This window comes from Balaenoptera acutorostrata, chromosome 10 (assembly GCF_949987535.1).
Source record: "Balaenoptera acutorostrata chromosome 10, mBalAcu1.1, whole genome shotgun sequence".
Classification (NCBI taxonomy): domain Eukaryota; kingdom Metazoa; phylum Chordata; class Mammalia; order Artiodactyla; family Balaenopteridae; genus Balaenoptera; species Balaenoptera acutorostrata.
Window position 1 is genome coordinate 63,110,761 of NC_080073.1, and position 27,646 is coordinate 63,138,406.

Sequence of the window (27,646 nt, forward strand, 5' to 3'; positions counted from 1 at the left end):
TATAGTTATAAAAATCGTGATAATATGCAGAGTACTTATAGTACAACATTCAGTGAAAAAAATTGTGATGCAAACTTTTATCAATATGATTACAATGACATTTAAAAATAGACTTTATTTATTTGAGCAGTTTAAGTTTATAGAAAAATTGAGTGGAAAGTCCAGAGTTCCCATATCCCCCCTCAAAGCCCCTTCTCCTGTTAGTAACGTCTTGCACTAGTGTGATGCATTTGTTACAGCTGATGAGCCAATATTGATACATTATTGTTAATTAAAGTCCCTAGTTTACATTACAGTTCATTCTTTGAGAAAAATGCCTCTTATATTACAGCTTATCCCTTTTGATTTTCTTTTCAGGGTTGCAAAACTGCGCGATGACATCCTGGCCTTAAGGAATGAATGTTCCTCAGTGTACAGCAAAGGCCGTGTGCTGACAGCGGAGCAGACAAAGCTCATGATATCAGGAATCACTCAGAGTTTAAACTCAGGGTTTGCACAGACCTTAAATGCCAGTCTGAACTCAGGGCTGACCCAGGGTCTAACGCCTTCCCTGACCCCGTCCAGCGTGACCTCAGGCCTGTCGTCAGGGCTGACTTCCCGCCTGACCCCATCTGTCACTCCTGCATATACACCTGGCTTCCCATCAGGATTAGCTCCAAATTTCAGCTCAGGAGTGGAGACAAATTCCCTGCAAACTCTGAAGCTGATGCAGATCCGAAAGCCCCTTCTCAAGTCGTCTCTACTGGATCAGAATTTAACAGAAGAGGAAATCAACATGAAATTTGTTCAGGATCTTTTGAATTGGGTTGATGAGATGCAGGTAAAAATATTTACTTTACCTGAATTTCAGGCTTTATTGCTACCAGTTTCTTTTTCAAACTTATATCTTTCTATTTAAAGGTGCAGCTGGACCGCACTGAATGGGGATCAGATTTGCCAAGTGTTGAAAGCCATTTAGAAAATCATAAAAATGTTCACCAAGCTGTTGAAGAATTTGAATCTAGCCTCAAAGAAGCTAAGATCAGTGAGGTATGTGAATTTGAAATCTGTATGTATTTCATCCCAGCTTTTGTTTTGCTCTTTCTATAAAGACCCTGTTGTAACAGGGTAAACGATACGTTGCTTGTGAATCAGAATTCCTTAAGATTCCTAACCTTGCTGTCTTTTTATCCCATGTTATAGATCCAGATGACGGCACCCCTTAAACTAACTTATGCAGAAAAGTTGCACAGATTAGAAAATCAGTATGCAAAACTCTTGGTAAGTTTTTTTAACTTTCTCTTCCCCTTACCTCTATGTGGCAAAGACACGATTCTTACAATGATTCTCCTTGTAAAGAACACATCCAGGAATCAGGAACGGCACCTTGATACACTCCACAATTTTGTAACTCGTGCAACTAATGAGCTTATTTGGTTGAATGAAAAAGAAGAGGAGGAAGTTGCTTATGACTGGAGTGAAAGAAATACCAACATAGCCCGGAAAAAAGATTACCATGCTGTGAGTATGACTTCTGTAACTGGATGTTAAAAATGCATTTCAGGTTTTATCATTTTCTAATATAGTTCTTGCTTGTTTCTTTAAATTAGGAATTAATGCGAGAACTTGATCAAAAGGAAGAAAATATTAAATCAGTTCAGGAGATAGCAGAGCAGCTGCTTCTGGAAAATCACCCAGCCCGATTAACCATTGAGGTAAGTCAGAAAGTGTAATAGTCACAGTGGAATACAGACATTTGATTATTACCCTTCAGTTTCTTCTATTGTTGATAAATTGAAAAATGCAAACTGTCAAACTTCTATTATAACCTGAATCAAAAAGAAAGTTTCTGACAGATCATATTGATTTGCCTTCAGTTCTGCTGAAGTGTGTCACCCACTCATCACTTCCAATAAAGGTACTTTGTCAACCCCTGTGGCCAAAGAGATGTAGTACAGTAACTTTGAAGGACCTTGACTTGACAGGCTTTGAGGTTGATATTTCTTCCTAACCATATGACACTGCACCAGGGACGTAACCTTGCTCAGTCCCATTCACTTACCTAAAATGGGGGAAATTGTGTGAGAAGAAGAAGAATGTACTCTTACTATTTAGTTCAGTTCTTGGTACACAGTAGGTTCTCAAGAAGTACTAGTTATTATTATTTAATTTACTAATTGTATTCATGATCTGGTTTTGTGAGGTGTGTCCCCAGGGTGTAACACACACATTTCAGACCCAGAAGGGGAGGGTTGACCTAGGGTTTATCAGGCTGCCCGTGGAGTGGCGTGTGTTTAATTTTGGGACCTGCTATCTACTGGTTAGAGTTAGTGACTGTCTGAATGTGCAGTGGGTGATGTAAGAGGGCGAGAAGCATGTAACGTGGACAGATGTGGTGTATTTCCAGAGGAAGAAAAATGAAGCTATGCTTACAATGGGACATGCAATTGAAGAAAGGAATCTGAGAGTCTTTGTCCACTGAAATAAGTCTTCGTGACACAAAAGATTTATAAAATTCTAGGCCTCACTTGGTGGTCTTGGGAATATTATAGGTGACCTTCTTTCATATAAAAACATGGTTTTCATCCCCAGGAAATGCTGCATAGGAATGTTAAAGACATAGAAGGTAGGGTGGCACTAGGGAAAGGAAATCAGAATCATGAAGGGTCTGGATATACTTTTATATGATGATCAACTAAAAGTGGGATAGATATTCTTTAGAGTAGAGAGATGAAAGCTGTTAGGAAATACGATTGTAGGTTGAGAATTCTGATGGGAATGGAAAATGTGGATGTGAACCTGATTACTTTTAGGTAGAGCTGTTAGTCTAACTAACTGAAAGTCTCTGGAACAATAGAATTAAGCCGTAGTCATCCTTATGATTCCATGGGCCCATCCAATGTCTTGTGGGCAATGGATAATAGTTAATTATTAACTCTTTTATATTTTATGTGAAAAAGAAACTAATAATCTGACCATGCATGATGTGTCTTTTATAACCAATTTACTCAAAGTAGCTTAATTGGAGGGAGCAGGTAATGTGATGAGGATGTGTTGCCAGATTTCCAGTGCTGCCTTATGCATTCCATCCAGAAAGCTGCCTGGACAGAGCTCAGCAGGAGTGTTTTTTCCAGGAGGAAGGACAGGCTTACATAAGACAGTCATTAGAGCATCAAGGGCGCCCTCTTCTGGAAGCCAGTGAACTGAACCTTAAATATGAAAGGGTGTTTCATGTTTTCTAGTAAGTAGGTGTCTTTTCTACAGTATTTTTGCTCTCAGGAAAGAGACACCAAGTGGTAAATAAAAATTCAAGTAAAAACGTATGAAATAAAAATTCCTAGTATTATCTTTTCTTTTTTTTAATTTTTGGCCATGTTGGGTCTTCGTTGCTGCATGTGGGCTTTCTCTAGTTGCGGTGAGCGGGGGCTACTCTTCGTTGCAGTGCGCGGGCTTCTCATTGCAGTGGCTTCTCTTGTTGCCGAGCACGGGCTCCAGGCACGCGGGCTTCAGTAGTTGTGGCACGTGGGCTCAGTAGTTGTGGCTCGTGGGCTCTAGAGCGCAGGCTCAGTAGTTGTGGCACACAGGCTTAGTTGCTCCGCAGCATGTGGGATCTTCCCTGACCAGGGCTCGAACCTGTGTCCCGTGCGTTGGCAGGCAGATTCTTAACCACTGTGCCACCAGGGAAGTCCCCCTAGTATTATCTTGAATATAATTCCAGAATTACACTAATAAGGGATTGCTTATGCCCTTTTCCACTCTCCCCAAACAGTCCCAGTAAAAACAAACAAATAAATCACCCCCACCCCTGCCAAGAGCTTCCAGGCTAGTTTTGGAAGCAAAGACAGAGAAAACTACAGACCATGTATTTTTGTGTCAAGAGGGGTATTTTATGATCCAGTAATATAAAAATTCAGAAAAAAGAAAGATGAAGGAAAATGTCATGAAGGAGGCATATCTGAAGATGCCATATAGGCAAGTGTTGGCAGGTGGAGGGTTGGTTTTCTAAAAAGCTGGGATAGCTTGCATCCATTTCTAATATTAAAGAGGTTTTCATGGAAAAACAGCCAGAGCTAGCTTTTTCCATATATTTTAAGAACAAAATGTCAAGAAGCTAAAAATTTGAAAGAAAGTGACTGGACTCATTGAAAAATTTACATTTAAACTTTTAGGGCTGGCTTTGTACAACTGGGAACTCGTAGTTTAGAGGGACATTTCACTACCCCGATTTTTCAAATCTTACTCTGTTAAAGAATTCTCATCATCTATGTAGACACTAGAGTCTTTTATCCTTGAGAAGTAAGTTGTGTGTGTTACTGTCCACACGGCAACAGTGGCTATGTTTTACCTGTCAGGCCTACCGAGCGGCGATGCAGACGCAGTGGAGCTGGATCCTGCAGCTCTGCCAGTGTGTAGAGAAGCACATAAAGGAGAACAGTGCTTATTTCGAGGTATGGAGACAGAATCACCACGTCGATCGATGGTATTGCAATTTTGTCTGAGTTACAGAAAACAGTTCCATTATGTACTGTTAAGATGCACGTATGTAGTGTTCAGGGGAAAGAAACCAAAATGTTTTCTTTGTAGGATATAGGGATATATGTTCTTCAGGATAAATGGAAGCATTCTAGTAAGGAAGAAATACTTTAAAAACTGCTTAAAATGTCAGAAAATCTTAATTTTGTCCATGCTTCTCTTATTAAGGAACTGTTTCATTACAGAGAGCTTTCTATTCTTCAGAAGTTTTAAAATATTCTTGGAATTTCACCCCCGATTAACAGCTGTTTGGACCCTAAAGTGAAATAGAAGTTCAGTCAAAATAATATTGAGCCAAAACCACAGTATATAGAGAAAATTTGTTATATATATATATATGTATATATTATTTTTCATATTCTTTTCCATTTTGGTTTATCACAGGATATTGGATATAGTTTCCTGTGCTATACAGTAGGACCTTGTTGTTTATCCATCCTATATATACTGGTTTGCATCTTCTAATCCTAAACTCGCAATCCATCCATCCCTCCCCCACCTTCCCTCCCCCTTGGCAGCCACCAGTCTGATCTCTATAGACATAAACTTTGGATGGACAGTTAGAATTCATTCATCGTCATCCAAGTTCAAGAATTGGTGTTTGGTTAAAGGAATGATTTTGGCTAAGTTGTCTTGTGATCTTATTCTGTTCCCATGTAGGAGGGGTCCACACAGGGCTCTGGTACTCGAACCTGACAACTCTGGGCTTTGCTGACATTGCATACACTTTAACTGCCAGTTTTCATCTTTCCTTAGTTTTTCAGTGATGCCAAAGAAGCCACGGATTACTTGAGGAATCTAAAAGACGCCATTCAGCGGAAGTACAGCTGTGACAGGTCCAGCAGCATTCACAAGCTGGAGGACCTTGTTCAGGAATCAATGGTACGAACAGGAAAACCTGGAAGTTTCATCAGTGATGTATAGTGAGGACTAGATTAGTGCTTTATTATATTTTCTATGTGCAGAACTTCATGTTTTATTGGTACTCTTTTTTTTTTTTTTTTTTTAAAGGATTTTCTTATTTATTTATTTATTTATTTATTTATTTATTTTTTGGCTGTGTTGGGTCTTCGGTTCGTGCGAGGGCTTTCTCCAGTTGCGGCAAGCGGGGGCCACTCTTCATCGCGGTGCGGGGACCGCTCTTCATCGCGGTGCGCGGGCCTTTCTCTATCGCGGCCCCTCCCGTCACGGGGCACAGGCTCCAGACGCGCAGGCTCAGCAATTGTGGCTCACGGGCCCAGCTGCTCCGTGGCATGTGGGATCTTCCCAGACCAGGGCTCGAACCCGTGTCCCCTGCATTAGCAGGCAGATTCTCAACCACTGCGCCACCAGGGAAGCCCCTATTGGTACTCTTGATATTTCTGCCTCAATCAAGCATTTAAACATTCAGTTTTAGTGTTTTTTGGTAACAAATACAACAAAAGTGTTTGTCATGTGATTGCCTCAATATTTTAAAATGCTTTCACTGTGTTGTGTGTATCTGTGTTTAGTCCTTCATTCCATAAATACTTGTTAGCATTTCTGTATCCCAGACACTATTTTAGGTGCTGGAGATAGAACAGTGAACAAAACAGACAAGAATCCTGCTTATATGCTGGGGATGGGGCTCAATAAACATGATAAATTAGTAAAATATACGTAGTATGTTAGATAATGGTAAATGCGAAGGAGGAAAGAAACAACCAAACAAAACAAGGCAAGAGAGGTGCCAGCGGGGGTGGGGAGGGATTGAACGTTTAGACCAGGTGGTCAGGGAAGATTCTTCTGGTGAAGTTCGTTTAGGCAAAGCCCTAAAAGAACAGAGTGCACACGTTTTTTACTTTTAAAATCCATCTGATTTATTCCCTAGGAAGAGAAAGAAGAGCTTTTGCAGTATAAAAGCACAGTCGCAAGCCTGATGGGGAGAGCAAAAACAATCATTCAGCTGAAGCCAAGAAATCCTGACTGTCCACTCAAAACTTCTATTCCGATCAAAGCCATCTGTGACTACAGACAAATTGAGGTACTTTAACTCCTAGAAACAGACCAGGTTCTGACATTATTCATATAGTTAAAAAATGAGGTCATATTGCTCATTAGTGGTAAAGTTTTCCACCTCAAAAATACAAAAAAAAATCCCAAGATTGGATGTGGAAAAAGATGAGTACCACAGTGACCTCATCTTGTTATTCTGTCCTTCTTTTAAAACCAGATAACCATCTTCAAAGATGATGAATGTATTTTGGCGAACAACTCTCATCGTGCTAAGTGGAAGGTCATCAGCCCCACCGGGAATGAAGCCATGGTCCCATCTGTGTGCTTCAGTGTCCCTCCTCCAAATAAAGAGGCGGTCGACTTTGCAAACAGGTTTGTGCGCACTAGCTCCAGATGGAGGCCTGGCTGTGGAACTCTCTGAAGGTTAAAAGAACAGTCAGTGCTTTGACAAGGCTCATAGGATCAGGAGGACCTAGAACTAGGAAACCTAGTATATGTCACAAACACAAAGAAAAATTGTGGCATGTGTTCAGAGGGAGTGGAAAGGCTGAATCTGAGTTTTCTTTCATATATTTCAGAATCGAGCAGCAGTATCAGAATGTCCTGACTCTTTGGCATGAGTCTCACATAAACATGAAGAGTGTGGTCTCCTGGCACTATCTCATCAATGAAATTGACAGAATCCGAGCTAGCAATGTGGCTTCAGTAAGTATAAATCTACACATCCACCTAACCTGTCCAAAGATGTGGGGCCCCTTGTCATGAGGGGTGGGTTTCGTATTTTCTCTGGGGTAAGATGGAGTCAAGCAGATCCATGATAACAGTCATTCATTCAATGAATATCTGTCCTATGCCTGCTGTATACGAGGCATTTTCTAAGAACTGGGGAATCTGGAAATCCCATACTTCATTCAGGACTTACATTTTCATTGGGAGACACAGTATAGTGTTTGGGCATATAGAGATGGGTGTAGTTTGATTTCATTTATTAAATTTTATAGTCTTGTTTTTTCTCATCTTTTAAAACCTAAGATTGTAAATGAAGAAGAAATTAATTTCCAGTGGTTTTCTATTTATGACTATTAACATAAACTCATGTCCCATGAGACCCACTTGAGATCTGTCCTTTTGAAATTTTACTCTTAGTACTATAATGAATCACTGGTCTTCTTTAGATAAAGACAATGTTACCTGGTGAACATCAGCAAGTTCTGAGTAATCTACAGTCTCGTTTTGAAGATTTTCTCGAAGATAGCCAGGAATCCCAAATATTTTCAGGTTCAGATATAACACAACTGGAAAAGGAGGTTAATGTGTGTAAGCAGTATTATCAAGAACTTCTTAAATCTGCAGAAAGAGGTAAAGCATGGAAATCCTTGCCTTTTTTCCCCCATGGGTGTTTAGTCCAGGCTATTTTCTGCTATCAGTGGGAATCTCAATCTTAGGTATATTTTTGTCACTCCACCTGTAATAGGTAGAGATAATTATTGGAATATTAAATGCATGTTTGAGGTAGGAAGATTCAAGGAGGGACTCAGTTATTTCCAAATGATGAATTAATAAAAAGATGTCAACCAAGTCGTATGACAATGAATTCTTAGTGTATCTACTGTTAAACATTTTCACTATTTTGCAGTGTAATGTTCAGAATGATGATCTTTTAGTTTCAGAAAAGTTTCAATTATTTTTCCGTATAGCAAACTTGGATTTTTTAAAGACTTTTTCTTAGAGCAGTTTTAGATTCACAGCAAAACTGAGAGCAAAGGGCAGAGATTTCCTATAACCAAACCTGAATTTTATACAGGGGTTGAAGGAAAAGATTTTGTCTTGTTAACTTTTGTTAAATATTAATTTTATTCCAAACACTTGATATAACTTAGAGACCAAAAAAACTTAGTAGTAATACTCTATTTAAAAAATTTTTAAACATTAACATAATCTTTACCTTTCATTTTAAAGGATTTTAATTTAGTTTTTATTACTAATCTGCTACTAATATAATTCACATTTTTGTGAACACAAAACAGAGCAATATATTACTTTCCTTAGACATCATAAATCAGATATTGGTACTTTAAGTGGCATTGGGGAAGTTTTATTAAATCTTCGTAAATTGTAATGTCCACGATTTCAAGGTTTATATCCTTGGGGTGGGTTTGTGGTGATAACCGGTAACATTAGTTTGACTAGCTGTGTTTCAGTAGTAGTAAAACTGCCATATTAAATCATGAACGAGAACACTCAAAAGATAGAAAATGAGGTATTTTCTAAACATTGCATTTATTTTCACAGAGGAGCAAGAGGAATCAGCTTATAATCTCTACATCTCTGAAGTCCGAAACCTCAGGCTTCGGCTTGAGAGCTGTGAAGACCGTCTAATCAGACAGATCCGCACCCCCCTGGAGAGAGACGACCTTCACGAAAGCGTGTTCAGAATCTCAGAGCAGGAGGTGAGTCTGAGAAGCGCGTGGGGACAAGATTAGCACAGATTACCGTCTTAATGACCTTTACTGTCGGCTCTGCGACCTCTCACACGCTCCCTTTGCCAGGGGTCACTTGGTGAGGTCTGCCTATGTACTTACCGCTGATGGCAGCCGAGGCTTCTGTAATTCAGTTCCGCCTCTCACTTGGGTAAACACAGGAACACGTACTTTCTCACCCATTTATGTGGAGGCTGCGAGGGCTTCTCACAGTTTCTCACCTGCTCGACGCACAAGCACTGAATTAGATGTTTGTGCCCGAGGAGGTGGACAGTGAGGGAATGATTGATTATGAAACTTGACTGCTTTGGCTTCATTTCTTTGATAAAGAAAAAGTAAAGAGTATGTAAATGTTTTGCAAGTAGAGATGATCATACTAAGTGACGTAAGTCAGAAAAAGACAAATACCGTATGTTATCACTTATATGTGGAATCTAAAATACGACACAAATGAACTTATCTATAAAACAGAACCAGACTCACAGACATAGAGAACAGACTTGTGGTTGCCAAAGGGGAGGGGGGTGGGGGAGGGAAGTACTGGGAGTTTGGGATTAGCAGATGCAAACTATTACATATAGAATGGATAAACAACAAGGTCCTACTGTATAGCACGGGGAATTATATTCAATATCCTGTGATAAACCGTGATGGAAAAGAATATGAACAAAATGTATGTATGTGTTTAACTGAATCACTTTGCTGTACAGCAGAAATGAACACAACATTGTAAATCAACTACACTTCAATTAAGAAAAAAGAATACGTACATGTTTAAGTCAAGGGTCATAATGGGAAATGTGTATTTTTAAAGTGTTTGAAGAAAGAGACCCCATCTGGAGTGATAGCCTAATCCTTGTTTGTTCTCTGTTGTGTAGAAACTAAAGAAAGAGCTGGAGCGACTTAAAGGCGATTTGGCCACAATCACGAGTAAATGCGACGACTTTTTCAGTCAAGCAGCCGCCTCTTCCACGGCTCCCACCTTGCGATCCGAGCTCAGCGTGGTCGTCCAGAGCATGAACCACGTCTATTCCATGTCCTCCACCTACATAGAGAAGTATGGAACCACTGCCTTAACAGAAATCATCTAAACTGGCTTCATAAAAGTGCCACTTATATATATAGGCTGTTTAGCCAAAAATGTTCTTTTTTTTTTTTTTCTTTAATTAATTAATTAATTTATTTATTTTTGGCTGTGTTGGGTCTTCGTTTCTGCGCGAGGGCTTTCTCTAGTTGCCGCGAGCGGGGGCCACTCTTCATCGCGGTGCGCGGGCCTCTTACTGTCGCGGCCTCTCTTGCTGTGGAGCACAGGCTCCAGACGCGCAGGCTCAGTAGTTGTGGCTCACGGGCCCAGTTGCTCCGCGGCATGTGGGATCCTCCCAGACCAGGGCTCGAACCCGTGTCCCCTGCATTGACAGGCGCATTCTCAACCACTGCACCACCAGGGAAGCCCCAAAAATGTTCATTTTTACGAATACAAAATTTTTTTTCTTAATAACAAATATATTAAATATTTCTATGGACTTATGATGCATCTTCATGCTGAAAGGGAATCTGAGCTTTAGAGACGAGAGCATTAATGATCTTCCCACATGTTGCCTATAGTTTTGGTAGCTCAGCTGTTGTGGCCTATAGGACTTTCCTCCCAGGCTTGGTCTAAATTAGGTTTGAAAGAAGCCCCTCTGCTGTTGGAATCTCCTGCTGAAGACCACTGTGGGGGCAGGGCATGGGTTCTGTTAGAAGACAGTTAGTGGGATGTTAATTCTTTTTTAAAAATTGTATTGAAGTATAGTTGATTTACAGTGTTGTGTTATTTACTGTTATTTACTGCCGAGTCACTGCTACAGCAAAGTGATTCAGTTATACACATATATACATTCTTTTTCATATTCTTTTCCATTGTGGTTTATCCCAGGATATTGAATGTAGTTCCCTGTGCTCTACAGTAGGATCTTGTTGTTTATCCATTCACTATATAACAGTTTGCATCTGCTAACCCCAAACTCCCACTCCATCCCTCCCCTAACCCCCTCCCCCTTGGCAATCACAACTCTGATCTCTATGTTTGTGAGTCTGGTTCTGTTTCGTAGATAAGTTCATTTGTGTCATATTTTAGATTCCACATATAGGTGATATCATATGGCATTTGTCTTTCTCTGTCTGACTTAGTGGGATGTTAATCTTGTAATAAAAGTGTCAGTGTCTCGGGATGAAGAACATGCTACATCATGCACCCTCATGGTGCTTTGGGACTGTATTGCGGGAAAATAAACGCTTACCAAAAGAGGGTGTTGTTTAATTCTCTTTTTCAGGTTGAAAGTTGTCAACTTGGTGTTAAAAAACACTCACGCTGCAGAAGCCCTTGTAAAATTCTATGAAACTAAACTGTGTGAAGAGGAAGCAGTTACAGCTGACAAGAATAACATTGAGAATCTAATGAGCACTTTAAAGGTATACGTTTCACTGCTAGCTATTTTTTAAGATTATCCTTTAAAAGTATTTCTCTAGCACTTGGCCCAGGTCTTCAGACATCAAGCATTAAATATCTGAACTTGAATACATTTCTGTCCATTCCATGTCCTGTCTTTGTAGTACCTGGCTTATTGTAAATAAGTGTGTTCATTCATTTTTAGTTTGAGGTGAGTTCTTTTCATTTGAAGTTTGGATCTTTTTGACGGTAGGTTTTTATAGTCCGTTCATGTTGGCAGCAAGAGGAGTTGAAGCTAAAAAGTAAATTATTGGTAATAGATTCTCTTGTGGAAAGAGGCAATTATTTTAAGAAATCAAGGAGGTGAGTAGAGTAGTTAATCTAAGAAGGAAAAAGGCTGATAGTTATACTCGTCTGCTTCTCTTCTTCCATTTATAAAGCCCTGAGTAAAGATATTGTAAAACAATTGTGAAAAGTTTTCTCAGTGATTTTTTAATGCATGTGTTCATTTGAGATCAGTAGATATTTAAAAAACAACCAATGAAAAAGACTTACTGAGGTAGCAGACTTGATTATGAAATATATTTTATTTTATTGATATGCAAATTTTGTTAGACTGAACTCTATAAAACTTGGTTTTTTTAGGTCAAAGTACAGTCAAATATTGGCAATTGTATAAGGTTCAAGCTAATGTAATATTTTGTGTATGAAAGATATTCTTTCCGTTGTCTGATTTTATAGCAGTCATTTGTAAATGAATTGTAAAGTTAGGTGAATAATGTGTTTACACAATGAGCGGTTGATACGTTTTTGTAACTTTATAAATTGATGTATTTTAGCAATGGAGATCTGAAGTGGATGAAAAGAGAGAGGTCTTCCATGCACTGGAGGATGAGCTACAGAGAGCAAAGACCATCAGTGATGAGATGTTTAAAACCTACAAAGAACGTGACCTTGACTTTGACTGGCACAAAGAAAAAGCAGATCAGTTGGTTGAGAGGTGGCAGAATGTTCATGCTCAGATTGACAACAGGTTAGTACCCTTTTCATTCAGTTTTAGCTCAGATTTAATCTCTGTATTCTGGGTAAAGTCTAAATGTATTAGGCTTTTTACTTCCCTATGTAATTCATTCCATAGAGTTAATTTCCATATGTAGTTAATTGTGTTAATTGCAAGAGCTCTGTCCAATTACATTTCTTTTTTATAGGGTGGCCTTTAGTAAGATATTTAACTTCCAAGTAAGTTATTTTTCGGTTCTGTGTTATTACAACTGTTGATGTACTCTGGCATTTATATAGTTAATCTACTTGCCTTTTCTGAAGGAAAAAACAATGTAGTTCTCTAATTATTACCACTGATAATATCAAAATAACCATGACTTAGTAAGAGGAGGGTGGGTCATACATTTCCTAGGGCCGGATGTAGCATCTATACTAGACAGGAAGTTTAAAGAAACTGAAATGTCCTAATGCTCATTTTAATCGAAGATACAAGAAAGTCAAAATCATTTGCCCACTGACTGAAATAAAAAAGTGAAAAGAAATGGGATGATTTTGGGGGCTCATCTTAAAAGAAATGGAATAGTGTTCCTTCTCATTCATTTTTTATGTTTTTATTAATGCAACTAAAATGCTTTTATGATGTAGTGCCATTTGTGAGAAATAAATTATGTTTAAATATATAGTATTTAATCTCTAAAATACATGATCTGTAGGTTTAATGTAGTGGTTTTAAAATCATAGAAACTGGCATGTTTAATCACAGCTCCTAGAAAGTACCCTCTGAGTCCATGTTGAACCATTCATTGCTACCATGTCATTTTTTCAGAAGTGAACTGCCATTGCTGCAAACTTTGGGTCTTCAAGACTTGCTGATTGATAATTATTATGGTTAACTTTCCAGTTTTCCTGCTTTTTAGCTTCAGTCTCTCGGGCTTGTCCCTAGAATAATCAGTACCGATAAATTGCGCAAGTCCTGGAGAAAAAGAATTTGTATTCAACCCAAGGCAGTGTAGGTGCCCTTGGAGATGGGCCTGGGATGCTGTGGCCTTGAATTCTCGACACACCCCTGTTGTTGTGCTTAGTGCTTCTTAGGACAGTAATACTTTGTCCGTCCCTTTTTTTCTATACCTTCCACCTTCCTATTGGTCATCTTGGAAACCGTGACTATTCCTGTGTTAACCTCTTAGGTTACGGGACTTGGAAGGCATTGGGAAGTCGCTGAAGTACTACAGAGATACCTATCACCCTTTAGATGACTGGATCCAGCAAGTTGAAACTACTCAGAGAAAGATTCAGGAAAACCAGCCTGAAAACAGTAAAACCCTAGCCACACAATTGAATCAACAGAAGGTGTGTAAACACAGTTCCTTGTGCTAGGGTTTTGTCTGCATTTGGTCACTCAGACCTTGACCTTCCTTTCTCTTGTTAGTACGATAAGTCAGCAACTATTTCAAGGAAGGCAGGGAATAAATCACAAATGTTAAAAATTTGCACTCAAACCTACATCCATCCCTTATTTTGATTTAAGAAAGTTGCATGTTGGGACAGTTCAAGTTTCTAATGATCATTTAATTGTAGGTATGGAAATCTCTTTGGTACTTTGCTGGCTGCAATAGTTTCGTGGGATCCTAAATTAAAAAAAAAACGGTTAGTCATAGAAAATTAAGCAGCCACATGTGACCAAGAGTTAAATGCTTTGAGATTTTTGTTCCATCTTGAGGGGCCAGTAATTTCTAGCTCTCTTTAGATCAGGATTAGGTGGGGGCTAAGGGTTTCAAGTCTACTTGTGGATAATTCCCATGGAGTTTAGTAATTTCTGCTTTGGAAGCCCCATGAGGGGGTGTCACATAGTGGCTTAATCTTGAAAGGTTGGACTTTACCCATGAGGCAGATGACATTAAGTGCAGTGGGGTAGAGGGAATTCCCTGGCAATCCAGTGGTTAGGACTTGGTGCTTTCACTGCCGAGGGCACAGGTTCAATCCCTGGTTGGGAAACTAAGATCCCACAAGCCATGTGGTGCAGCCAAATAAATAAATAAATAAATAAATAAAGGCTACAATTTAAAAAAAAAGTGCAGTGGGGTAGAGAGCTGTAGTCTGAAGTGATGTAGATATTTCTTAGTGTCTGAGATCTCAAGTTGTTGGATAGCATAGGGTTCCTTGTCCTTTTTCTCCTAACCTGTGTGTGTTTATAGATGCTGGTGTCTGAAATAGAAATGAAACAGAGCAAAATGGATGAGTGTCAGAAATACGCAGAACAGTACTCCACTGCGGTGAAGGTGAGAAGACCAGTTCCTTGCCTCAGATTTCATGTTCAGATATTCAGGGAGGTGCTTCTATGGTGCACTTTTAAAGCCTTTGCAGGTCATTCAATCTGTGTTAAAAAGTGAAACAGAGACTCTTCACTCTTTGTCACTTATCTGTTAATTCTTTATGAAAGTGTGAGTCACGTGACAACCCCTGTGTCTTTCATTCTCTCTCTGTGTCACACACGTGCACAGCCTGGCCACACCCCCATGTGCACCAGAATAAAATGTAGCTCTGTAATCCGCCTCTTACCACTTTGCTTCCCCCCTCCCCTCCTTGCTGGAGTGTTCCATGAAAGTATTGCTGGAATATTCCATGGAAGAACGTCTACCTTGTGCTCTAAGTCGCCCACCACACCTCAGCTTCACCCATCCGGATCTGCAGTCCCATTTCCTAACTAGAGGAGAGGGAGGCTGAAAATAACTGGCACACTGTTCCTGAATGTCTCCATGGACTCCTAAAGAGACTTAGGAACTTTCCTGGCCACCCTAAATGTTTCTGATTTTTATTACCACCTTGGAAACATGTCAGGATTGGATTGATTCTTAAAAATGTAGTTTTGCAATATTCTCTTGACTTATTCAGTGAAAGTAGGTGCCCTTTCTCTGCATCAAATCACTATAGAATGAAGGGTTAGTGCTTTGCTTTAATTAATCTTACCATTTCCTTTATACAGGACTACGAATTACAAACGATGACCTACCGGGCTATGGTGGATTCACAACAAAAGTCTCCAGTGAAACGCCGGAGAATGCAGAGCTCGGCAGACCTCGTCATTCAAGAGGTGATACCCATCCAGAGATGGGGAGGGTGTGAAAGAGAGAAGCAACACTTTAGCAATTTTACTTTTATACATTTGTATTGTGGTAAAATGTCCATAATAGAAAATTCACCATTTTAGCCATTTTTAAGCATACAATTCAGTGGCGTTCAGTACATTCGTAATGTTGTACAACCTTGAACACAATCCATTTCCAGAACATTCCATCATCCCAAACAGATGCTCTCTACCTATAACAATGCATCTTATTAAGGGTTTTAAAAAACCTTTGAAAATCTTCATTCAATATAAATGAATTGCAGAGAATAATAAATGTGCATCATGATTAAATTTAGAAGAGGACTGTCAACATTGTGGTTTGCACAGCAGTAATCTCATTCCTACTCGGTTATCATTGCTGGGGAGTCGTGAACTTCCCTGTCCCAAAGACTAGTTAATATTTTAATTATTACTCAGTGTTCATTCAGCTCATTTAGGGCAACTGGAGATTCTGTTTTTATTTTTATTTTTCCTTACTTGCAGTTCATGGACCTGAGGACCCGGTATACGGCTCTGGTCACCCTCATGACACAATATATTAAATTTGCTGGGGACTCATTGAAGCGTCTGGAGGAGGAGGAGGTAACCATTAACCATGGACAGGTTACTGAAAAGGAGCCACGAGACGGTTTCATGATAAACTCACATGGTTGAGAGCTGATGTATAAGTGATTAATTATAAAATTACAGTGAAAAACAGTAGAGGCCTAGGATTTTTTGGTTTGTTATTAAGACTCTCTCGAACTGAAAAACATTACGAGAAAAAAAGGAACAACCTTTTTGGAAAAAAAATTTTTTATTTTTACTCTAGGGCTCTAGTATGAGAGCATTAATGTCGTTAAGTGGTTCTATTTAAATTATGGAATGTTGGCAGTTTAGCAGAATGTTTTTCGGTTTTCTCACAGTTGAGAAGTATTGTTCTTTGAAGTATAGTTACTACTGTTACGATATCTGCAGAAATATTACATAAACACATTTGTTTTATGCATTTTAAATTAATTTACATCTTCAAGGATTTAAAACATGAAAGCCATTAAGTTAGAAGTAACAGGTGTTTATACAAAATGGTAGTACTTTTTAAGAATTGTGGGGGGTTTTATTTTGTTTTTGTTTTTAACTTTGCCAAAAAGATATGGTGTATGTTAAAAAGACTAAGTACCATTCTAATTTGGAGAACTTCAGTGCCTTTGATTATGCATTTAAAATATATTCAGAAACAGAAAGAATAAGGAGTTATTTATGGAAATATATTTTCATAAAAGGCTATTGTATCTAATTTTGAAAGTATGCTCTGCTCTATTATCTTGATATGCTTTCTGTTCCTAACCTCAGAACAGACAAAAATAGTAAACCAAATGCTGTAGTAAGTAAATTGTGGGGCATTAGCCATTTAAATTAGAACGTTGTTGAAATTCTGTAGGTGACTGTACTTATTATAACTCCATTCATATAATGAGAGAACCAAAATGGTAGTAAATGTCTAACAGATGTTGCTTTCTTAGTTTCTAAAATTATGACCGCTTTTGTAAACTACTTTTGTCTGTTCAGAGTTAATAGTTTTCGGCAACTAAATCACTAACATGGCTACTTGCAAGACTTTATAACTAACTTCCTTTGGGTTTAGAAAGGAGAACCAGAATATTTTCACATTCAGATAATTGGCATACACTTCTCATCTATGAAGGAAAGTCCATAATTTTTTTACATTCTTAGTTTTTAAGAGATATGATTCCATTTAAAATGGTACACAGATCTTTTAAATTGTGTATTTTGTAGTTAAATGTAATATAAATAATTTAAGCCCTTCCCTTTCTTACAGTGTATGTCTGCACATATATGAGCCAATTTGCTCAATGTATCTGATGAAGTAGAATAGTAGAAGTTGATAGAACCAAAAGATATTTCAAAAAGCCTGAAATATATCCAAAATTATGCTTGTCGTCCTTTGAAATATAAAAGATTATGTTGAATTTAAAGTCAAAACAATGTAGCTTATGGAAGACCATGCAAAGATTATTATAATTTAAAATAGATTTTAAAATTCCTTGTTAAAAATTCACCACTTAAGGATATTAATAATGGAATATCTTATAAAAGATACATAGCTCAGTTTTCAATTCCAAAGAGTAGTGTTTCTGAAACTGGGTCTGTAAAGACTCACATGAGAGATCTTGGTCAGAGAGCAGAATTTTCCATGATAAACATGAAATCAAAGAGGGATTCAAGTTAATTTCAAAGATAATACCAAATTAGTTACAGAAATATTAGTAGAGTATCTGTAATAGATAGATGGATAAAGATATTTCTCTAGTCTTTGTTGATCGCAAAGTATATTAAATGTTAATTGCTGAGATTAAAGGACAGCATGTCTCCTTGGGGAACATTTAGATAAAACTTGAAGTTATTTTTATTTGAATAATTTTGAGATATATAAGAAAGCAAATCAGCAATAGGACTAAATAGTTTCTAGTAATTTTTCTAATAGTTGCTAAAAAAATTCAGAGTTATCCAGGCAACATGAGATTATTATCAGTCACTAAAATGACTCCAAAACACTGAGAGTTTAACAACAGACATTTTTTTCTGAGAGAATTTTCATTTTTTTAAACCTTAGAACATGACCAAGAAAAAAAGGGAGGGACTCAAAACTTCAGAGCAACAGCTAAGTTTTAAACAAAGTTTGATGAGGAATTTAGAAAGACCCTTTTAGAAATCATCTGCTCAATACGTGTTGAACACCTAATGTCTAAGCAGATAAAATGCTTCAGTATCCCTGAGAGTTGACCCTGATAAGAAAATAAAGAAAATAGAACACTAAATATTGCAGACTGTGATGAGATTTGTTTTCATATGAATTCTTATTAAAAATCATATTTAGGTTAGCAAAGGAAACATCTAAAATTCTCATCAAAATTATTGGGGATCAAGAAATGAGAGGAAGAAAAATAAGATGCATGGTCTATAATACAAACTAAATTCTTGAGATTTACCAGGGCTTTTCAATGAAAATAAAATCTGCTATTTAGAATAATTTCCCTCCTTCTGTTTAAATTATTTCTAACTATGATGATTTTGAGCTGATGATATGACACTAATAACCTTATGGTATTAATAAAGAGAAATTAAATTGTGATTATAAACTAGCCCTGATCATGTTCTGTAGTCAAGTGTATTTCTCCCAGCTGAGATTGATTCTGTAATCAGTAGAGTAAACAAATTTTCTTAATTGGAGCTGAATCCCTAAGTACACTTTTACAAGCATTTATATTTAACAAATATCTTTATGTTTATGGAGTATCTGAAGGTTCTTGTCAAGGTGGATTCATATGAGCCATGTCATTAAGGACAACTAAATCAGTGAGTATATGAAGCACATCTTTTCTAAAGCCACCAGGGACTATAGGTGCCTTTGCATTAGCAATTCTGACTGTTGTAAGTATCATAGTAGGACAAATATAAATTAGTGAGGCATTTGATTGTAGAAATTACAGATTTTTATATAATTTTCCTCCTTCCTTATGTTAAGTATTATTTCCTCAATTGGCTCTCTGTTCCAAAGTTCTGTATCTTGCTTCTTTCACCGTAAGACAGGAGAATGTAAATATCATTTCAAATTTCCATTGGGCTAGAAAATGAAAACTAAATTCTCTAATGTCATTCAGTTCCTATACATTGTATGTTCTTCTTAGCCCATAGGACTGAGTTGTGTGTGAGAGCAGAAAGAGGACTGTTGTGAGAATTTTGGTTCCTACTTTGTCACTTGCCTATTGTGTGTTTTCAAAATTATTTAACCTCCCTAGACCTCAGTGTCCTCATCTGGGGTGAGGGTCTTACTGTAAGGTTCCTTCTTGCTGTAAAATTCTGAGCTAGCTAATTTTAAAAGCATAAGTATTACTAAGAGACCAAAAAAAAAAAAAAAAAAGATTCCTTGATTTAGAAAACCTGACACGCAGGGTTTTTTGTCTTCTCCGACTACTGACTTTCTGAAGCTTCTTCTCTGCAGATGGTGGTGGTGTTGGTGGTGGTGTTTGTTCTGCCTTTGGTTTCACTGGTCTGTGTAAGTCCTTTCATGAGCATGGCTTCAGATTCTTGAAGACAGATTGGAGTCGAATGGGTTTGACCCTTCTGAACATCTCTCATAGATGAAAAGGTGTCAGGAGGCTTCTGAGCACGGGGTGTATTCAGATCTGCTCCAGCGGCAGGAGGCGACGATGCTGGAGAATCGCAAACTCACGGGGAAGATAACAGAGCTGGAGAGGATGCTGGCTGAGCTTGAGAAGCAGAAGTCCCGGGTTGAGGAGGAGCTTCCAAAGGTCAGGGAGGCAGCGGAGAATGAGCTGAGGAAGCAGCAGAGGGATGCAGCGGACATCGCCCTGCAGAAGCTGCGGGCGGAGAGCGAGGCCCAGAGGTACCGCCGGGAGCTGGAAGCCGTTGAGGGGGAGAAGGAGGTGGCGCAGCGCGAGCTGGAGCGCGTGCGGAGGCTCACGGCCGAGGCCGAGGCCCAGAGGGAGGCCGTGGAGAGGAACCTGCGTGGCTTCCGGAAACAGCTGGAGGAGCACACCGCCAGCAGGAGGGCCCTGGAGAGCCACCTGAAGAGGAAAGACTCCAGCCTCCACGAGGTGGAGCAACAGAAAGATAAGCTGATGGAGGAGCTAAGGAGAAAGAAGGACCACGAAGAGGAGCTCCTGAAGCTGGTCGAGCAGATGGAGAAAGACCTCACGTTCCAGAAACAGGTGGCGGAGAAACAGCTGAAGGAAAAGCAGAAAATTGAATCGGAAGCCAGAAGAAAAATAACCGAGGTGCAGTATTCGTACAAAGAAAACACGCTGCCAGCTTGTACGAGCACCCAGGCTGAGGAGCTGAAGCAGCAGGTGGATGAGCTGACAGTGGCCAATAGAAAGGCTGAGAAGGACAGGCGGGAGCTGAAGCATGAACTCAGCGCCCTGCAGCTCAGGAAAACTTCATCGGAGGAAAAGGCTCGCGTGCTCAAAGAAAAACTGGGTGAAACCAGCAATGCACTGAGATGCCTCAAGCTGGAGTTGGAAAGGAAGGACCAGGCAGAGGAGGGGTTCTCTCGGCAGCTCCGGGAGCTGGGCAGGCAGCTGAGCCAGACCACAGGGAAGGCAGAAGAGGTCAGGCAGGAGGCCAATGACCTTAAGAGGATAAAGCACAGCTATGAGCTAGAACTGGAATCTCTGCAGCAGGAGAAAGGGAAGCTGCAGAGGGAGGTGGACAGGATCACCAGGACCCAGGCTGTCACCAAGAGGAGCATCCAGCATATAAATTCACAAGTTACTTCTTTGCAGGATGACAAGGACTTCTCTGGCGAAAGAGCACGATCCTGCCAGAGAAAGTCAGATCACCTGAAAGAACAATTTGAGAAAAGCCACGCGCAGTTGCTTCAAAATATTCAAGCTGAAAAGGAAAATAACGAGAAAATCCAAAAGCTTAAAGAGGAATTGGAGAGAAGTAATGACTCTGCAGACTCACTAAAGCACAAAGTGGATGAACTCACCAGGCAGAATAACGAAACCAAGTTAATGATGGAGAGAATTCAGGCAGAATCGGCAAACGTGGTCTTAGAGAAACAAGCCATCCAGCAAAGATGTGAAGCACTGAAAATCCAGGCGGATGGTTTTAAAGACCAGCTTTGTGCCACAAACAAACACTTGCACAAACAGACGAAAACGGAACAGGATTTCCAGAGGAGAATCAAATGCCTGGAAGAAGACCTGGCGCAAAGTCAACATTTAGTAAGTGAATTTAAGCAGAAGTGTGACCAGCAGGACCTCATCATCCAGAACACGGAGAAGGAGGTGCAAAGTCTGAGTGCCGAGCTAAGTGCATCCAAAGAGGAGAAACGCCTTGGGGAACAGACGGTGCAGATGCAGTGGGCACAGGTGCAGGATCTGAACGACAGACTGAAAAAGGTGCAAGATGAACTGCACTTAAAGATCCTAGAGGAGCAGGTGACCCACAGGAAGATGGTTCTGTTTCAGGAGGAATCTGAGAAATTCAAACGTTCTGCAGAGGAGTTTCGGAAAAAGATGGAAAAATTGATGGACTCCAAAGTTATCACGGAACATGATATTTCGGGCATCCAGCTCGACTTTGTGTCTCTCCAGCGGGAAAACTGCAGGGCGCAAGAGAACGCGAGGCTCTGTGAAACAAATATCCGAGAACTTGAGAGGCAGCTCCAGCAATATCGTGAGCAGATGCACCGAGGGCAGGATGGGGAGGCATATCACTACCAGAAATGTCGGAAGCTCACAGATGAGCTGGTCGCCCAGAAAAGGGAGGTGGAAAACCTGAAGCAAAAGATGGATCAGCAGATAAAAGAACAAGAGCATCAGTTAGTGGTGCTCCAGTGTGAAATCCAGAAAAAGAACCCAGCCTTCAAGACACATCTTGAGATGGCAGTGAAAGAGTATCAGCGCCCAGGGGACTTCTCCTCCTCTCCCTCCGGGGCCGGGTCCCCTCTACAGAGGTGGACTCAGGAACCACAGCCTTCGGAGGAAAGATGGCAACATTGGGGTGCTGAACAGATACAGAAGGAGGGCCAGGGCGGGCCGTCGGGGGCTCCGGTTGAGAAAGAGAAAAGTGAGCAGTGTTACTCTGAATACTTTTCTCAAACAAGCACCGAATTACAGATAACTTTTGATGAGATGAACCCTGTTGGAAGACCGTCAGAAATCGAGAAGCTAAGAAATCAAGGTCTGTACAATTCCAGACCCGCTGTCAGGTGTCAAGATGACAAGTGTGAAATAGACCTGGTGACGCTTCTGGCGCCCTTAGAGGTATACCCTGGATTCTGGACCCTTGTCAGCTACCCTCTGTCAAGTTTCCACTCTCATTTCCTTTCTCTGCTAGGCTACATTTTTTAACCGTGTTGAATGTGATTGGCTCTTTGTAGTCCGACAGAAAATCATGCTATCATTTTCTAGTGATTTACTTGAATCTTTACTACAAACTACAGTCTTCAATTTTTAAGTGTTTGAGATGAAAAACACAGAGATCCTGGCTATCCTGTCATATCTATGGGATTCTATTCTGAAAAATTTGACCCTAAAAAAAAAAAAAACTAGAAAAACCAAGCAGTTAACTTTATTTTCTAACACGTTCTGTGGACAGATTTTATCTCCTGTCTTTTTTAGACATAGCATTTTAATACCTTAATTGTCATCTAAAGTTTAAACTTCAGACTGTCAAAATAATATTTCTTGTTCCTGAACCCTCTTGGGCTTGAAAGTGTTTTTCTCTGATCTCATCTTTGTTATTCTAGGAATTATATTTGGATTAAGAGTGGGTAACATGACAATGTTCTTTAGATGACTTTTAATGTCTTATAAATTCCCGTTACAGATAGCTAAGAACAAGCAGTATGCTATGCACACAGAAGTCACGGCATTAAAGCAAGAAAAGAGCCCAGTGCCCGGTGCTGATGAATGGCTGCTTGAAGGGTGCAGGGCACTGGGTCGACCCAAAAGAGATTTTCTTAAGAAGGGCTCAGAACCAGAGACCTCTCAGAACCTTGGTGGTGGTCGTGCATGCTCGGTCAGGGATGATGAGTTTCAATTCCAAGGGCTCCGGCACACTGTGACGGCCAGGCAGTTGGTCGAAGTTAAGCTTCTGGACATGAAAACAGTTGAGCAGCTGCGACTTGGCCTTAAGACCGTTGAAGAAGTTCAGAAAACTCTGAGCAAGTTTTTGACAAAAGCCACCTCCATCGCAGGGCTTTACCTAGAATCCACAACAGAGAAGATTTCATTTTCCTCAGCTGCCAAGAAACTCATCATTGATAAGATGATGACTTTAGCATTTTTAGAAGCTCAGGCGGCTACGGGTTTCATAATTGACCCCCTTTCAGGGCAGACCTGTTCTGTTGAGGATGCAATCCTTAAAGGTGTGGTTGACCCCGAATTCAAAATCAGGCTCCTTGAGGCAGAGAAGGCGGCCCTGGGGTATCCATGTTCTTCTAAGACACTGTCAGTGTTTCAAGCCATGGAAAATAGAATGCTTGACAGGCAAAGGGGCAAACATATGTTGGAGGTGCAGATTGCCAGTGGGGGCGTCATCGACCCCGTGAGGGGCATTCGGGTTCCTCCAGAAGTTGCCCTGCAGCAGGGGCTGCTAAATAACGCCATCCTGCAGTTTTTACATGAGCCATCCAGCAACACCAGAACCTTTCCCAATCCCAATAACAAGCGAACCCTGTATTACTCAGAGTTACTGCGCATGTGTGTCTTTGATGTAGACGGGCAGTGCTTTCTGTTTCCATTTGGGGAGAAGAACATTTCCAATCTCAATGTAGCGAAAACTCACAGGATTGCTGTCGTCGATACTAAGACAGGAGCAGAACTGACTGCCTATGAGGCTTTCCAGAGAAACCTGATTGAGAAAAGTACCTACCTTGAGCTGTCGGGGCAGCAGTATCAGTGGAAGGAAGCCACGTTTTTTGAGTCCTATGGGCATCCCTGTCGTATGCTGACTGATACTAAGACAGGATTACAGTTCAGTATCAGCGAGGCCATAGAGCAGGGAACCATTGACAAAGCCTCCATCAAAAAGTATCAGGAAGGCTTCCTCACACTCACAGAACTCGCTGATTCCTTGCTGAGCAGATTAGTCCCCAAGAAGGACTCGCACAGTCCAGTGGCGGGGTACTGGCTGACTTCCAGTGGGGAGAGGATCTCTGTGCTGAAGGCCACACGTCGGAATCTGGTTGATCGGATCACCGCCCTCCGATGCCTTGAAGCCCAAGTCAGTACCGGGGGCATCATTGACCCTCTGACCGGCAAGAGGTACCGGGTGGCCGAGGCCTTGCACAGAGGCCTGGTGGATGAGGGGTTTGCACAGCAGCTGCGGCAGTGTGAGTTAGTCGTCACGGGGATCAGTCACCCTATCAGTAACAAAGTGATGTCAGTGGTGGAAGCTGTGAGTGCAAATATCATAAGTAAGGACATGGGAATCCGCTGTCTGGAATTTCAGTACTTGACAGGGGGGCTGATTGAGCCCCAGGCCCAGTCCCGCTTGTCGATTGAAGAAGCCCTCCAAGTAGGGATTATAGATGTCTTCATTGCTACAAAGCTCAAAGATCAAAAGTCCTATGTCAGAAATATCCTCTGTCCTCAAACGAAAAGAAAGTTGACATATAAAGAAGCCTTAGAAAAAGCTGATTTTGATTTCCACACAGGACTTAAACTCCTAGAAGTATCTGAACCCTTGATGACAGGGATTTCCAGCCTCTACTATTCTTCACAGTAGGACCTGTTTATAGAACCAGAGTCAGGGGTGATGCTGTGTAGTTCATCTGCTGTGTCCACAGCTTGATGGTGTGAGATCCACGGCCTAGTAATTGTGTGACATGCTCGACGCACTGTTAATTTCTTGAGGGCTGGAAACACCTGACTGCTCAGAAGAGGGAATACTTTTAATTTTTAAAAATTTTTAATTTTTTTAGATTAAGCTTTATCGGAATGCAGACACATTGTTGTGTACATATTGTCTTTGGCTACTTTTGGGTACAAGGACAGAGCTGACTAGTTCTAACAGTAACCATATGGCTCACAAAGCCTAAAATATTTGCTCTCTGGTCCTTTCCAGAACAAAGTTTGCTGTCTCCTGATCTGGAAGAATTTGCATCACTCCTTTAGACTAAAAGTCAGGAGGCTTGGATTTTAGACTCCATTCTGCCCTAGAGAGAATACTTCTAAAATGGAAAATAACAAAAGATTTACTGCTCTTCATAATGGTTCCATTTAGCTTTGAGATTCGTTTTTTGACTCCTACCCAAACTAAAATAAAAGTATTTTACCTGGAATGTGGGATAAGCTTGAGGAGCTCCAGTGAGTTTACAGCATCCTTTCTTCAGAACTCTGCATCACTGCCTGGATCCAGCCTGGCGTCAGGGTTCCCATTTATTAAATGATTCATTACACTCACTGAAAGAGCACTTAAAAAAGAACCGTGGAATCACAGAGGAAAATGTAAACTTGTTCTCACATCCGTGAGGCTGTAGTGTTCCAGATTGCCTTGAAAAATGAACATTTTTAGTTTTTCTGTATGTCGTAATCTTTACATATTATCTTTTACCACCATCTCCCATTTCTAGTTACGACTTTGTAATTAAAAGCAGCATTATGAATGGGTTACGTGTTGGAGGAGAGGGAAGGTCTTTCTTCGTTCTATGTATTTTTTGTTTTGTGTAGACTTTATTCTTTCAGCTTTCCATTGTCTGATACTTTTGTGTCACTACAATTATGATTGTAATGCTAATGCAAAGGCAGCAAGTCAGATTTCTTCTAGTGCTTCATGAATAAAGTTGAGTTTTTAAATGTGTCATATTAATAGACTAGCTGGGAGGTTAGGCTGATCATTCAAGACTATTTCTCACAGCTTGCTTTGCTACCATAAACATTTTGGAAATACATCTGCTACGTGACGTGTTGAGTATGGTAAAAAATGAATAAAATGTCTCGGTAACCTGTGTGTGATGAAAAAATATTTTTAAATCCTTGTTTTCTGTGGAGAGATCACTTTAATGGCTCGGTAATTTACTGGAATATATCTTTTTTTTTTTTTTAACCACTCACACCTGTCAGAAGTCACTGGAAGAAGAAAAGAAAGAGCATGTTGAAAAAGCCAAAGAATTACAAAAATGGGTATCAAATATCAGCAAGACATTGAAAGATGGAGAGAAGGCTGAAAAGTCTTCCTTCTTTAAGCAAAAGGTACTCACCGAGGTCCTGGTTTAATAATAATGATAATATCAATAATTATAGTGGGGAGAATTTACTGAGTTGATACAGTCCACCTAAAAAAAAACCCTTCAATTCTTTAGTTGCCCCCGTTTCTATATGCAATTATAATGAGGATCAGAGACGTTAAGTAACTTGCCCAAAGAATCACAGTATGTGGCAGAAGAAGCTGTCTCTGCTTCCAAAACCTGGACTTCATCAATATTAGTCTCACTGTTAGTCAACCAATATGTGGGACTGCTTTTCCTCACAGTGAGATCTGCTTCCTGATCGTTTTGATGAGCGTTGCAGGAGAGCAGAGTCACTCTGTTTTGTGCCCTGAGTACATTCATGCACTCTGTGTCATAAAGAGTTGCAAGCTCTTTCTTAAAATAGAAACAAAAAGTTTCAAGAACAACAAACTGCAGACCAAGATGTTAACACTTGAGGATCGAATTTAGTTGTGCTTTTCTGGGTCTTTTCTATTTCCTAAAGAAGTGTTCTCCCATCATCCACTGGAAATTCTAGATCCTTTCCCTTCCCTAAATGAAGTCTTTGGTTCTGTAGGCTGTGTTCTGAACCCCACTACTTGACATAAGTTGAGTGGCTGCATTTCGAGAGATGTTACTGCTCCGAGGTGTCCTTTGGGCTGTCCTACCTGAAGCTCTTAGGGCACTGAGTTAAGCAGTTTTGCTGCTGCTACTGATAACGCTGGAATTGCTGCTATATTTTAAAAAATAAATTCCCACTAAGTAAGCAGTATTTTTCTCGATTATGTTTCCTGCACTGCCCTCCTGGTCCTGCCTGACCTGTGGAAACTACAGAGGCGATCATTAGCTTTCCCTTCCAGCTCTGCATCCATACACACTTGTCATCACTTGAAACAGACATTTTTGACATAATCCAATAGCAGAGAGCTTCAGCATCTTGTCTAATTTCGTCTATGGTATGAGGCAGGTGAACCTTATTTGAGGTTCCCCCAGGAGAGGTTTATAGACCTGAGTATTTACTTGAATTCTCATTCAGTTGAAATAAAGCCAGCTTAGCTCATAGTCTAGCAAACTACATTTTATAGAGCGTGGGGGAAATAAGTTGGAAAGGAAAATTACATGTAGTGTTTTAAACCCAAAACCTTCAAAACAATTTTATGTGACTATTTAAAACATCTTCTTCATTTTCCCCCTGTCAAATAGGAAAAGAGCTAAAATAGGGACACAAACTTAGCAAGGATTTCTTGAGAGAACAAGTTTCTTTTCAGGAACGTGGTTTATAAACGCTTGGTATTTCCTCATTCTGTAGTTTTAAATTCTCCAAAATTTTACCAACCAGTTTTAGTTTTAGACCTAGCAGACATAAAAGTAGACAGATACTTCTGCAATGCAGATCA

The 27,646-nt window shown here is 40.1% G+C and overlaps 2 protein-coding genes across 2 annotated transcripts in view; both read left to right on the plus strand.

Annotated features, from left to right (window-relative positions):
• LOC103018155 (dystonin) overlaps positions 1-27,646 on the plus strand; it is a 489,012-nt gene that overhangs the window by 312,918 nt on the left and 148,448 nt on the right. Inside the window, 20 exon segments of the mRNA XM_057554087.1 lie at positions 358-820; positions 901-1,029; positions 1,183-1,260; positions 1,339-1,500; positions 1,590-1,694; positions 4,332-4,427; positions 5,269-5,394; positions 6,362-6,514; positions 6,704-6,858; positions 7,065-7,191; positions 7,662-7,845; positions 8,779-8,936; positions 9,845-10,023; positions 11,279-11,417; positions 12,234-12,427; positions 13,584-13,746; positions 14,592-14,675; positions 15,380-15,487; positions 16,007-16,105; positions 26,125-26,253. Coding sequence (XP_057410070.1) covers positions 358-820; positions 901-1,029; positions 1,183-1,260; positions 1,339-1,500; positions 1,590-1,694; positions 4,332-4,427; positions 5,269-5,394; positions 6,362-6,514; positions 6,704-6,858; positions 7,065-7,191; positions 7,662-7,845; positions 8,779-8,936; positions 9,845-10,023; positions 11,279-11,417; positions 12,234-12,427; positions 13,584-13,746; positions 14,592-14,675; positions 15,380-15,487; positions 16,007-16,105; positions 26,125-26,253 — 3,031 coding nt within the window.
• LOC130708999 (plectin-like) lies at positions 18,889-26,081 on the plus strand. Its single transcript, XM_057554088.1, has 3 exons — positions 18,889-19,580; positions 19,666-22,320; positions 22,886-26,081. The coding sequence occupies exons 1-3, from the start codon at positions 19,527-19,529 to the stop codon at positions 24,785-24,787; spliced, it is 4,611 nt and encodes a 1,536-aa protein (XP_057410071.1). The 5' UTR covers positions 18,889-19,526; the 3' UTR covers positions 24,788-26,081.

Coding starts and splice junctions, on each gene's coding strand:
- LOC130708999 (XM_057554088.1), top strand. CDS start 19,527: ATGGTGGTGGTGTTGGTGGTGGTGTTTGTTCTGCCTTTGGTTTCACTG. Junction 19,581..19,665: donor CTTTGGTTTCACTGGTCTGT/GTAAGTCCTTTC, acceptor CATCTCTCATAG/ATGAAAAGGTGTCAGGAGGC. Junction 22,321..22,885: donor CGCTTCTGGCGCCCTTAGAG/GTATACCCTGGA, acceptor TTCCCGTTACAG/ATAGCTAAGAACAAGCAGTA.